This window comes from Poecilia formosa, unplaced genomic scaffold, assembly GCF_000485575.1.
Source record: "Poecilia formosa unplaced genomic scaffold, Poecilia_formosa-5.1.2 Scaffold113, whole genome shotgun sequence".
Classification (NCBI taxonomy): Eukaryota; Metazoa; Chordata; class Actinopteri; order Cyprinodontiformes; family Poeciliidae; genus Poecilia; species Poecilia formosa.
This window is the reverse complement of record NW_006800052.1, coordinates 1,082,340-1,096,657: the sequence shown is the minus strand read 5'-3', so window position 1 is coordinate 1,096,657 and position 14,318 is coordinate 1,082,340. Positions and strand designations below refer to the sequence as shown.

At 36.5% G+C, this 14,318-nt stretch overlaps 1 protein-coding gene across 1 annotated transcript in view; it reads left to right on the top strand.

The window, feature by feature from the left end:
* The first annotated feature begins 1,562 nt into the window (after window positions 1-1,562).
* LOC103143555 (immunoglobulin-like domain-containing receptor 2) overlaps window positions 1,563-14,318 on the top strand; it is a 33,792-nt gene continuing 21,036 nt past the window's right edge. The window contains exons 1-5 of the mRNA XM_016675420.1: window positions 1,563-1,792; window positions 2,697-2,842; window positions 2,946-2,972; window positions 6,952-7,174; window positions 7,346-7,510. Coding sequence (XP_016530906.1) covers window positions 1,753-1,792; window positions 2,697-2,842; window positions 2,946-2,972; window positions 6,952-7,174; window positions 7,346-7,510 — 601 coding nt within the window. The 5' untranslated portion in view covers window positions 1,563-1,752. The remainder of the gene's footprint in view (window positions 1,793-2,696; window positions 2,843-2,945; window positions 2,973-6,951; window positions 7,175-7,345; window positions 7,511-14,318) is intronic.

Genomic DNA, 14,318 nt, shown 5'->3' with positions numbered 1-14,318 from the left:
AGGAAGGACATGACAATACAAGTTAAACTATGAGGGAATAAAAACATGATGAAAATAGCTGCAAGTAAAGGACAAACAACATCTTTCCCAAAAGCAGATGGCTTTGTGGCTTCGCTTTGTGTTTATGTAATAAGTTTGTAACTTCAGAAAACAAAAGAAAGAAGAAAAAAAAACATCTTGTTCTCATCTTGACATGCTACATTATTTCAACAAGAAACATGCATCTGCAAAGAAAGTTTGACAGAGCTTGCCCTCCGTTATATAACGACAGTCAGACTTTTACATGTGCATTCATGTGAAAAGGTGCGTTTGCGCCTCATTAGGCATGTGTCCAGGACAAAGACAAACACGCGTATATAGAAGATGAACCAATGATGCTAAGTGAGACGTTGGTTTTGGCTTCTTGTACAAACGGAGAGGTGTGAAGAAGGTAAACCTTATGTTGCAAGAAAAGCACCACTGCTGTACTGAAGACAAGAGCGAGCCTCGACAGAAGTATCAGAAAGCGTTGCTAACAAAAGGCTTCTTTACAGGTAAAAGGTGTTTCTTCGCTGTTATGCAAATGACCACATACTTGTCCAGTCTCAGAAGTTTAAGGGTCTTCTCAACAAATTGTTTCATATTGTTGAGTCAAAATTTCAAAATAATATTTTTTCAAAGAAAATGGATTACTTTTTTCCCCATAGGGATCTGTGAGATTAACAGTAAGTAAAAGTAATACATTAAATCCTGCAAAAAATAAATGAGAAGGGTTGAGACTGCTGTTTACCTACCTTCTCTTCATGCCTCTTCCATCTTCCTCCAACCCTTATTATTACTAATAAGGTGTTATTAATAACATCTGGCCTTTTGCACTACCTGTCAGATCGCCTTTTCCTTTACATCAGTCCAGTCAAGATGTTGTGAAAGTTTTGTTTCTGATGTTCTGACCAGTTTTGTCTCTCCTGACTTTGCACCTGCCTGCTACCAACATGTGTTTTTTTCTAGATCGTGGGTTTTGATTTGGTATATTGATCTTGAAACCTCAACGATCCACGCAAAACTATCCAATCGAAAAATCTGGAGAGGAAAAGGTTGATCAAAAATCACCACAAAAATGAACAAATAAATAAACAGCATATGGAATAGAATAGGAACCAGTGTCCTGTAATCTGATTGGGCTTCTTTAAACTGAAGTGGAAACATTTTTTTGTTTTGTTTTGAATTGGCAATAAAAAATAAAGCTTTCAAGAGCAGAGCTAATGGTGCATTTGAAATCCATGAAGACTACTTTAAATACTGAAGTAGAGGATAGAGGAAAAAGGTGATTATGCAACTGAAACAAAAAATCTGATGGTGAAGTCCTAACCCAGAAAATGAAAACAAGTCTAGCTGAGAAAACTGCTTTGATGTCTTGAACCTTAACCCTGCCAGTAATGTTGTCCTTCCTTATGCAATCTATATGTGCAGGTTTAAAAAAAAAAAAAGCCACTAGGGGGCAGAGAGCTACTTTGTTGTTGCCCTAAAATATATTATTTTGAACAATATCGATCTGGAAGTTCAACTGAGTTTGTTTTTGTCTTTCGTTACGTGAGCACAATAAAGAGGTGTTTACATGTGTGGCTCTAGAACACCCCCAAACCATGTAGATAAGATCCAATGAAATGAAGGGGCGTCTGAGGCTGGAAACGGGAGGATCTGATTGAAGGACAAAAAGGAAAAAAAAACAGCCACGTACAAACTAGATCTCTTCATCAAAGTCTAGCCTTTAACATGGAGAAGAGGACGTCTGTCATAGCTTTTTTCTGTGTCGGTAAGTGTTTCTGTTAAACTTTTAAGTGTAGTTGCATTTTATCCATGTTTTGATGCAGGAATAATTGCATTTGTTTGCGCAACTCAAGAAATAATGGTGCAGGGAAAACAGTTGCTCCACTAGTAAGATTTTTAAAAAGAAAGAAAAAAAAATGTTGTTGCTGCAACATAATATTTACACCATTCAAAGTTTGATTAAAAAAAAAAAAGGCCACGTGTTCGTACGTTTCGACAACTTCTTCCTTAAAAGCAACCCATTAAATACTCATCAAACCTGTGGTGACATTCATGACTGGTGGAGCACTGACTCCGCTGGAGGTGGATGTAGAAATATATGAACATTTTAACTGAAGGAGCATTTAGTTGTTTTAAAAGATTTTATAATTCCGCTGTTTCTATGCACCACAAATCTGGAACAAACTTCCAGAAAACTGCAAAGATTCCGAAACACAGAGTTCCTTTGAATCATGTTTTGAAGATGGCATTTGACAAAATATTGTATTTATTGCTTGTTTCATAACTGCACTGCAAAAGAAAAGAAAATGCCTCTAATTTGCTGTGAAATACCAGCAGCTGTGGTTGCCAGATGTTTAGTAATACGGTAAAATCTGTATTTATACGGTAGAATTCTTCATTCTAGCAACCGCAGCTGCCAGCATTTTACCTATTAGAAACGTTTTTTTCTTTTTACATTGCTGTATAATGTTTTCATGATGTAAAGCAACTGCCTTGTTGAATAAATGGTCTATGAAGTAAACGTGACTTAATATGGTAGCAAAGAAAAAAAATTAACATCAGCTCAAATTAGATTTTTTGGTAATTTGGCTTATCTCTATCTTATTAAAACTGAAAGTTGTATATGATCTGACCCTTATTTGTATGACCTTTTGTTAAATTTATTACAGTGTGGTCAGCTGTTGCTGCCATCCAGGTTGACATCCCCCAAGATCAGTATGAGTTCGCCAGAGGGGACAACATCACACTGCCCTGCAAATTTCAAAGCGCTCTAAGCAGTCTAAAACTGGCCATTATCTCATGGACTGCTGGTGAGGTCAGTATATCTGTCTATTTCTAAATTGAATGAATGGACATATTTCTCTAATGCTGTCGTTCTCAACAGACTGTGATTCTCACCCACTATCATCCTGCTGGAGTCACAAACATTAATCCAAAGTACCAGGGTCGGGTATCTGTGGACGTAAACATTAATGGTGGTACTGGGAAAGCTGACCTTAAACTGTCCTCCATCACAATGGCAGACAACAATGAAATTCGGTGTCTTGTCCTGATCCCCAATGACGATGAGGGCAAACCGGCTGACGCAGCAACATTGACTGTTCTAGGTAATGTTTAACCCTTGTGCTTACAAATAGGGTCCAACTGACCCCACACCTGTACACTTGTATTATTTGCCTTTGTCCTTGTACGTTTGACTCTGTCCTCGCACGCACAAGGGTTAATTTGGTTTCTTGGAGATGGTCCACCGGCACATGTTGTCGTTGTGGTTGTTTTAAGTGTTCTAGTGACAAATGCTGAGGTACTAAAACTTTTTTTCAATTGCTATTCAAAGCGAAAGAATAGAAAGCTGACCGCTCTCTCCATCTTTTTTTTTTTCTTAAGTGGGTCCATCTCCACCAATCTGTAAGGTTCAAGGTAAAGCAGAGTACGGCCAAAACATCAACCTCACCTGTTATTCTGAGGAAGGGTCTCCTCCTCTCAGTTACAAGTGGGAAAGTCGTGATGTGAAAAACACGCCACGTACACTGACCTCAGGCACTGACCGTAAGTACTGTTCCTTAAGAAAATATAACCTATTATACTTTCCCAAGGCTGTTTAATTATATTAATTCACTAAAAATCTTATGAGTCTCATGAAGTAAAGTTGATCAGTTTTGTATCTAACAATTATTAGTCTACAATGGGCGTTGTTCTTCTGAATCAGGAAGATATTTTAGAGAATGGAATGAAACTACACTTCTACCACAATGTTGACATATTTAAAATGAACCATTATTGCGTAACTATGATATTAGCATGTATTCCCATATTCCCACGTCTGTTTGGCTCCTGTTGCATTGTTTTTGTAAGAATGTTCCTTCTTAGTTCCTTCTTCCTTCACAGTCGGCCAGAAATTAGTTGTTTTTAATAAGCTTACAGTTAGATCTACATTAATGTGTTTAATTTAATTTATATTTCTGTATGTGGAAAGTAAGAAAAATTCATAAGGTGAATGAATCATAGATAAGGACAAATGGACACTTTTCATGCAGCTCAATTTACATTTTTGCAATAGTGCTCCTTTTGATCACCAAAATATTTTTGTATAAAAGTAGCATACTTTCATAGAAAATGCAACTAACTCTTTGTTTTTCCAGAAGGAGGCATCCTTTCTCTTTCTGACATCTCCAAGGAGACCTCTGGGTTCTACATCTGCACATCAAGCAACAACATCTCTTCAGCCACCTGCAACATCTCTCTTGCAGTCAATCCACGTAAAGACAGTTTAGAGCAGCTTTTCCATTTGTGTTATTAATGCAAAATTTTAGCAAAAACTGAAATGTGCACTCTTGACTCGTCTCATTTTCCTTCAATCCTGTAGCCAACATGGACATTGACTCCCCAGCAGGACAACGCTGATGGGGCGATGGAGGGTTCAAATGCCGAAGGAGGATAAGGTGCGAAGCCGAAGTCAGAGTACCTCCAAAAGACACTCACATAATGTGATAATTGTACAATAACAATCACAAGATAGAATAAACACCAAACATAACTAACAGCAGCATGAACAAAAAGTAACTGCTACACCATTTCTAGGAACAGGCAGTGGTTTTGTTGTGTTTTCTGCTCTAGACTGAAGCCTCCATTGATCCAGCAGCGACAGTAAACCTGCATCCTTCACCTGCTGAACAGCATGTGGTCATCAAAGAGCCCAGCTGGAGCTTTAAAGGCGTAGATCAATCCCTCATGTTAAGATTTCTGCAGAAAATAAAGTATCCATGGATGAGCCATAGATGCCTCATGGGTGCATCCATCAAATAATCTGCCATGGAGCTTAACATTTTCTCATATACAGTTTATTACGTGATTATCTGAATTCGTAATGCATGTTTAAAAAGTGGTTCCTCGTTTTGATCCTTTGTCTTTTTATGATAAAAGAATCCAGTAAGTAGAATCATGTAATGTTTCTTTTTTAATTCATTCTGATTTCAGTGAACGCTCCTCATTGTCAGTGTGTGAAGCTGTGAGGCCTTTAGCAGCATATTTCACATCAATCAGAAGTTAATTTATTTGGGTTTTAGCCATACCCGTTGTCATGTAGTCCGATATGTTTGCTCTCATAACAACCATTTTCATCAGTTGGCATATTTTTGCCCAAAACAGTCCATTTGATGCTCCATGACTTTTAGTTTTTCATTATGGCACTTGGCTCCCTATCAGCACATATAAGAATTGATGTGTACTTAGCATAACAGCCCTAATAGCTTCACTTTCTTGCATTCTCTTCAGTTACACAAAACAGCATAATGGCACCATATGATGAACAAATAAAGATTTACCTAAAACCTTAGGAGTACATTGTGTTTTTGAACAGGCCAAATAAGAAAAATAAACATATAATAATGGCATACACTCCTTTCCTCACCTGAACCAAACTCCATTGACAATATCTTAGCTCTTTATTGCAGACTTCAGTACAGTTTAAACAAATGCAGGGTTCATTATATATAGAAGATCCAACAACTCCTTTTATAAGTAATTCATTGCAGAGCCTGGGATTTTCTCATAAACGATGCTGCGTGAGATACAGAGGAAATTAGGGCGCCCCCTGTCGGTCAGACACCTTACACAGACAAAATCATAAGGATCAAGTCAAGAGAAGCAAAATTACGGAAGCGAACAGTTCCGTTCAAAAGAAAAAACAACGCTCACATCATTATAATTTGCATATTCGTCACAGCAAAAGTTTTTTCACGTTCTTAGAATTTTCAGATAAAGTTGAAACTTGTATTGAACAATAAAGCTTTTGTATTGGAAGAACTTCAAACACGAAAGTTCTTCTAACACACAAGTTAATATGTTATTGCTTAAACATATTAACTTTGTCATTATGATGACTTTGTTCCTTAGTTTGAGTTGCTTACGCAAAGAAAAAATGCATTAAAAGTTGCGGTATAGAGGAGAAGTACGGTTGGATGAGGAATTGTGCTGTGGTTTCCTGACAAACGGTGCACCCGCTGCGGGTGCACAAACCGAAAACGGAGCAGAAAACTTGAGTTACGAGTTACGTTCACTAAAACACAGCAACACAGCGCACAGCAACAGCACCTTAGATTAGTTTGAGCAAATAAAACTTTACCATGGAGAAGAGGACTTTTGTCTCAGCCGTGTTTTGTCTCGGTAAGTAGGTTTTCTTATTAGAAATTGACTTTGAGTGACTTTTTCATGTCATCCGCTCAAATTCAAATTCAAAAATAATTTAGTAATCCCAAAGGGAAATTAAATATTATCATTCATTAATTCTTAAAAGAGTTATTGTAGATTGTAATGTCTGTTGACAGGAATGTGTGTTTTTGATACACAGTTAAATAAATAGATATCTCCCATGTAATTTTTTTAACAGTAATGCAAACCACAAACATTTTGATAATGACTTGATATAGACTCGCTATCATCCCCTTACTAGAAAACAGATAAAAGGGGTTACAAAAACAGTTTTAACATGAATGTTTATTTATTCATTTATTTCATTTTTGTCAGTCGCTTGACGTCTGTGGTTCATTGCAAAATCTTATGGTGTCCTTGTTCCATTTTTACCCAGTTAGAATGAGGTGTCTTTATGAGTTGCTGTTTTTACATAAAATTAAAATGCTGCTTTCTTCCAAACCAACAACAGATAATCACACGATCAATGGAGTGACCATCTTTTTAATTTATTACAGTGTGGTCAGCTGTTGCTGCCATCCAGGTTGACATCCCCCAGGATCAGTATGAGTTCGCCAGAGGAGACAACATCACACTGCCCTGCACATTTAAAAGCGCTCTCAGCAATCCAATACTGGCTGTTGTCTCATGGTCTATTGTTGGTGAAGTAAGTATCTCTCTGTCTGTTTTTCATTTAAATCAATCGACATATTTCTCTAATGCTGTGATTCTCTACAGAATGTGATAATCACCCACTATCATCCCAATGGAGTCACAGAAATTAAACCAGAGTACGAGGGTCGGGTGTCTGTGGAAGCAAACATTAATGGTGGTACTGGGAAAGCTGACCTTAAGCCGTCCTCCATCACAACGGCAGACAACAAAAAATATGAGTGTCAAGTCCAGAACCCCAAGGATAATGTAGGCAAAGATGCTGACACAACAACATTGACTGTTCTAGGTAAAACTTAATTTGCATTCTGGGAGATAGTTTAACTTCACCTATTTTTGTTATTATTATTTTTAATAGTTCCAATGTGCTATGCATGGAAAATAAAATTTTAATTGTCTTTAAAAATGATTTCTCAAAGACAAATCATACCACTCTCTTTATCCTTTCAATTTTTTCAAGTGGCTCCATCTAAACCCATCTGCAAGATTGAGGGTACAGCATCGTACGGCCAAAACGTCAGCCTCACCTGTGTTTCTGAGGAAGGGTCTCCTCCTCCAACATACAAGTGGAACAGATATGATGTCCAAAACAATTCTGGTGCTTTCCCCCCCAAAACCACTGAAAGTAAGTATTTGGGACACACAGAAACTACAAAAACACAAAGGAGAATAAACCGTTGTGGACTTGAGTTTTGCCGTTCACAATTGAGTTTTGCAGGGCAATTTATACAAGACTATCTTGTTTCAAAGAAAGAAACAAGACATTCTCCCAAAAAGTTTTTGAACTTTAACTTTTGTCAATAGTTTTTTTTTTCTTGTGAAATTATCAACAGACAATTCAGTGTGAATTTGGAGAAAGTGAAACCAGTCAAGGTTAAAATTTGAAGTGGCACATCCAGAGTCCTGACTTGAATCTGAATGCGCTAAAGATTAGGACATTGAAGCCTTCCAACCTCAGACCATCAAAGAAACAAAAAATTGATTCCCAGATCATTTTGGGCTCTAAGTCAGCAGTTTGAAGCTACATGCAGTGATCCAAAATTACATACTATGCTAAGAATTGTTTGTATTTTAATTAATGAAAGTAAAACATGGAGGAAAAATGCAATCAGTTAGCAAATATATGTTATGACAGCTTTTTATCACTGCTCATAATGATTTCTACTCATGAGTTAGTACTTCAATATGCAGTAGTGCAATCAAATGAGATTGTATCTTAGTTAATGTTTTAACTAGTTAGCTGTTTACAAAACAGTAGCTGCTTGTACAAATTTTGGGATGAGTTATTCTCCTAGACACAGATAAGGAAACATTACACTCGTCGGCACCAATGCACTATTGGTTTATGAAATGTATTGTAGGTTGATTGGAACAGATGTCGTCGTCCCAGATTTTTAGAAGTAATACGACATGTTTCTATGATGTTGTGCACCCTTACATATAAGTAATAACTTCAGTATACATCATTATTTGTTGTATTTGGTCTTGTCTTTCAGAGGAAGGCACCCTGTTTCTGTACAACCTCACCACAGAGACCTCCGGTTTCTACATCTGCACCTCAGCCAACAAGATTCACTCAACTTCCTGCAACCTCACAGTCACAGTTTTGCCACGTAATATGACCTTCTAACAGATCTGATCATGCAGCGATTAATTCTCCTGTGCGTTGTTATTTCATCTTATCTTCTCTGACTTATGCAGCATCCATGATGAACATCGGTTCAACCGCAGGAATCATTAGAGGAGCCGTTGCAGCTTTGATCTTACTGATCGTTATTATCTATTGCTGTTGCTGCCGAAAGAAGGACAACGACAAGGAGAATTATGCCATGGCACCATTATAAATGCATTTTTTCCCACCCTTTAGCTCTAAACAAAACCCAAGACCTTTAAATTGTCACAGAACTCAGTTTAACAGATCCATGAATTAGTTTTGTTTTCATACAACAGAAAAAATTTTATATTTCTGGTATTTGTAAAATCAAATTTGTGTTATCTCTTGACTTGGGGATTTCAATTGGTGTTATGGGGCTCTGGTCCTAATGCAAACAGGCTCATGCTCACAGTGATCATATATTGTCTATCAATATATGATCACAGTGATCATATATTTGTCCAGCTCTTCTCCAAACCTCTCCCACCCCTGACTGTTCTGCAGATCAGGCTGAAGTATTTCCCACCAGACCCTAAAGCAGTTCTTTATTATTGTTTCTGTTCATGGCTTTAACAATCTGAATTGTATAAGATGTAGGAGAGGAATGGATCTAAAAAAAATCTCTGTAAATTCTCCTCGGTCCAATCTACTTGTATTTTCTTGACACAAGAAGCAGTTAGCAGAACACTTGAGCTGCAAAATTTATATACATTTTCTGTACTGCGCTTTGTAAAGGTTTTGTCCGTGAAACATGCTTTAGTAAATTCACTTTGTCTACTTATGAGCTGTTGGGGAGTTACACTTAGTATGTGGGGTTCACATAAAACCTTAAATGGCACATCAGTCAACAAATACCACATATGTCTTGTTCAGTTCCAGGCCAGCGGAAACCCTCTTTATCAGTATGCATAGCTGACATAAATATATTTGGATTGATTGAATCCTAGTGTCCAAATACTATCTTAAGCTATTGTATTATTTTAATCTGCTAAATATTGTGAATATACCAGAAATTCAAAATATTTCTATCTTTTATTTGGCACTGTTCACTGGTCAGCTCAATTCATTTTATTCAGATTAAAATAAAAGTTTAGTTATTCTTCAGTTGTTCATTTATTGGTATTATTAAATAAATAATACTAATGAATATTTTTTTGTTTTCTTTCATCATTATCATTACAAAGCATTTGCATTCTTCTCTCTGTTTATTTGTTACAGTTTTGATTGCTCTTTATGTGATCTTTTTTTTATACCATGTTGCTGTTTTTGCTCAAAATTCTGAACATTTGGGGAAGTTTTCAAGATTTTTCTACACAGTCAATATGAATGACAAAATAATGCCAAGAAAAACTGCCATGAGTTTTTTTTGTTGTTGTTGGTGAATATAGAAAGTCCTGCAGTGATTCTGTGTTTGTTCTCCCTTCTTCAAATCTCTCAGTTGATCCCATAACCTGAAGTTATCTGTATAATTTCGTAAATTTATATTCAAAGTGGAATGTACGTATAACAATGAATCTATATTTATGATTGAATGTACTGTATTGATTTGATGATAGATTTCTGGATATGAGTAAGACTTGCTTTCCCTTTGGGGTGCTGTATGATTTGTTGACAATTGGTGCTCTATAATTAAAGTGAACTGAGCAAATTAAAAATAAAATAATTAAATAAAATTCTCTCCTGTTTTTAACAGTGTTAACCAGTTTCTTCTGTCAAGTGCTTGCAAAAATAAAAAAATAAATAGTTTGTTTTGGCGAGTTTGGAAATACATTTTGCACCAGCTGTGTCATCATGTCTACTACTCCAGTATTTTCAACCTTAAAAGACATAGACAATGTCATGAAGAAATATAAATAAGACATTAGAACAGATTTAGATGTCCAGTGTGGGATTACAGTGGCGTTAGATGATAAAGTAACGATGCAGTTCAGTCGTAAGTTGACAGAATTAGTACAGACAGAAAAGAAACATAACTCAAAGCAACAGGAAGTTGTTTTTTTTATTTTATTTTTTTTAGAAAGATCAAGTACCACAGTATTGCACAAAAAAACAAAATTTGCACAGTTGCAAGAAAATTATGAATAAGCAAACCATAAAGAGCCATGATAGTGAATAATGTGATCAGTTTTTTACATTCTGCCAGTTTCACTTATGTTCTTCCGCTTTTCACGCTCACCTATCATCTGAACACGAGTAACGAACCTTAAGCACAGGCGTTCACATGCAGTTCTAAACGTAGGATTGATTCTTGAATTGTTGTGTTTCTGCTTTCAATCCACCATTTCAATCTGTTGTTTCAGTTTTTAATCTGTCTGTGGTTGTCCTGTGCAGCTTTCTGCTCAGGACCAGGTGTCAGTCATGTGAGCTCATATCAGTCAAAACACACTCATTTAACTTCTTCACAAATAATGTATTTACAGAAACCACAGAGTTCATGTGCAAAACTGGCACACACAGGCTTTGCTGGCCTGGAGGACCAAAGTTAATGCTAAAGCTAAACAGACAAAGAAGTAGTACTCAAGTTGTCAGTCAGATAATTTGAAAACCTTTTATGAAGTCCTTTTTGTTGCATGATAATTTGACAGCATTGATTGTAATGAGTCTAAGTAGATTGTAATTAGATTCAATTGCAATAAATTATCTTTTTAGAGATGGCAAACCTTAAATTTGACCTATTTTGTGCAAAAAGGGGTTTCATGCACACCTCCCTTTACAGTTATTGGTTGTGAAATAAAGGGACACACACAATATCAGCTAAAAAAAAATTAGAACCTTTTGGAAAAGTTCAATATACTTTGTCACTCATTTCAGAAAGTCAAATTTATACCATGGCGTATAAGGAGTAGTGGACCAAAATTCAAACCTGGTCAAGATCTATAGGAAACATCTGACCTCTGTAATTGTAAACAAAGGTTTTTGCATCAAATGTGAAGTGCTATTTTTTATTTTTTTTTTAAACAGATATTGATTGCAATAAAATGCAATTTTTTTTAATTATACAATGTAATTTTTTTCTGTTTTTTTTTTTTAGATTCTGTCTTTCAGTGGTATTGACAGTGAACATTACAGAACCCTCCTTTCTTTGTAACTGGGAAAACTTGAAAAATTGACAATATATCAATCACTTTCCCCATAGCATATAGAATTTCAATATTCATTCATAACTGGGTATTTTATTTCTTGCTAAATTAAATGCAAAGCCTAACTTTTGAAACAAACAGGAAAAAAACTAAAGAAATGTTTAATCGTTAATTGATTCATAAAGACAAACAGCTTGTGGTAAATAAATCTCTTTCCAATTCTTTGTTGGCCCATGATTCTGATTTTTGCTATGATTTTGTACTTAAATGTGAAATTTGTTTTCCAAGAACACTCTATCACTTGCGAACTGCTGTCTAAATACTGCTACATATAAAAGAACTCGAGACAGATCCGTATTAGCCCACTTAAATATTTTCTTTCAGATTGTTCTAACATTTTAATTGCACGTCTATTAAGCTCCACCAGGGGGCGGTGCAGCACTCGCTACAGCCCTAATTTTCCCTAACCTGTTAATATCTAACAGTCATCTACTCTGTTAGATATTAATCGTGTTCATCAGACAGGCTGTGGAAAGTCATTCATATTATTGAAATTATTATGTAAAACCAAATCAACATGTAGTTGTTTATTTCCGTGTCTTATGGTTATCGAAGCCTTCAGATGAACACTGTCTGATGATTCAAAAAAATAAAAAATAAAATAAAAATTGAACCTTTTTCATTAAAAAAAGAGAGAAAAGAAAAGATTGAACTCATCACACGTATAGCAACTCTGTAATATTTAGAAATATTCTTTACAGATATCAAAACCAGAGACCGCATTCTTTTAAATTCTTCCTTCCTGTTTTACTGTGTCTGTTCTGGCAGACCTGAGTCATTTTGTTTAACCTGCCAAACCAGTCTGACCGGAAGAAACAAAAAACTAAAAACTTCTGTTTCTCAGCCGCACACATTATGCTATGGCCGCAATACCGTCTGCTAATCAGTCTTCTAAGGCTCCTAATATCTGTGTGTCTTACAACATTATTAAGGCTATTCTTGCAAGATGAGGGAAGAAAACACATTTCTGTTAAAATTATGGAGAGCATTAAGAAGCAACGCCGTGCTCACAGTTTTCAAAGCTGAATATCTTTACCAAATGAGTGAGAGAGAAACGTGAAAAAGAATAATATGTTCCCCTGCTTTCAACCATTTCGTAGAAACGAGGTTTCTTTAACGAGGATTCTTGACAAACTACCCTGGTATACGTCAGGACAAGCAGAAACCTGCGCGGTGGGCGGGACAAAAGAGTCACCTACAGAGCAGGCTGTGTAGTGATTGGCCGAGAAAGCCGTCAGTCAAATCGGGGCAGCAGACTCACCCATCGAGCTGATCACTGTTGGGAGTCTTCAGGTTTCGATGTAAATGAAAGCCTGGGCGTTCGGCTACCCGCTTTTCTTATTTGATTTAAGAAAATAGAACCGTGAGTTTGGTTTGATTAAATTACCACCTTTGCCATGGAAAGGAGAACTTCTACATTGGCCCTGCTTTGTGTGGGTGAGTATTCGTAAATGGGACTTTGCTTGTTTCCTTGTGTTATCTAATGACCACACCTGTTTGCGCACCTTCAGGATCAACTTTCTGAAGACAAGAAAAAGAATAGAACATAGGACCTGCTCTCTTATTAAACTGTACTTTTTTTTCTTTTTTTACTTAATTTTCTTCTTCCCCCAACAGTTTTACGAAAACCATTGTGTCAAGTAGCAGCTCTAAGAATCAACATTTTAAAACACAAGGCCCAGCAGATCATATTCAAAGCCTTTGGCCTTGTTTAAAACATGCAAGATTTTACTTTAACGGCGATGGTTTGTCCAAAAACCATTTTGTTAAACGGTTTAACGAATACGTTTGGCATTATTGTCAAATTTATTTAATTTCGCTATTTGATCAATGAAGTATTTTGGAATTTGAATGACATTTTGAAATGAGCATTTTTGTCGGATCATTTTGGAAAAGTAGTCCATTGCACGCTCTTATGATGCACTTGTTCCTTCTTTTAAAGGGACTTAGTTGGCTCTAGAGGCCTTTATTTGACATTTGACAGACAGGAAGGCGGGTAGACATACAGCGATGGCGACATGTGGTTGCGCCCTTGTTTCAAATTTTTTTTTTTTTACGTTAAATAATTTAAAGCAAATCAATACGAAAAATAAATGGTTGACTAAAATTGTGTTTTGGTGTTTTTGTAAACTCAGAAGCAACTGCTGAGGCCTAATGAGGAGCTACAGTGTTGACCATTGTTGCTGTTTATTCAACAACAGATAATCACATGATCAATGGAGTGACCATCTTTTTAATTTATTACAGTGTGGTCAGCTGTTGCTGGCATTAAGGTTGACATCCCCCAGGATCAGTATGAGTTCGCCAGAGGGGACAACATCACACTGCCCTGCACATTTCAAAGCGCTCTCAGCAATCCAATACTGGCCGTTGTCTCATGGTCTATTGGTGAAGTAAGTATCTCTCTGTCTGTTTTTCATTTGAATCAATCGACATATTTCTCTAATGCTGTGATTCTCTACAGAATGTGATAATCACCCACTATCATCCCAATGGAGTCACAGACATTAAACCAGAGTACGAGGGTCGGGTGTCTGTGGATGCAAATGTTAATGGTGGTACTGGGAAAGCTGACCTTAAGCTGTCCTCCATCACAACGGCAGACAACAAAAAATATGAGTGTCAAGTCCAGATCCCCA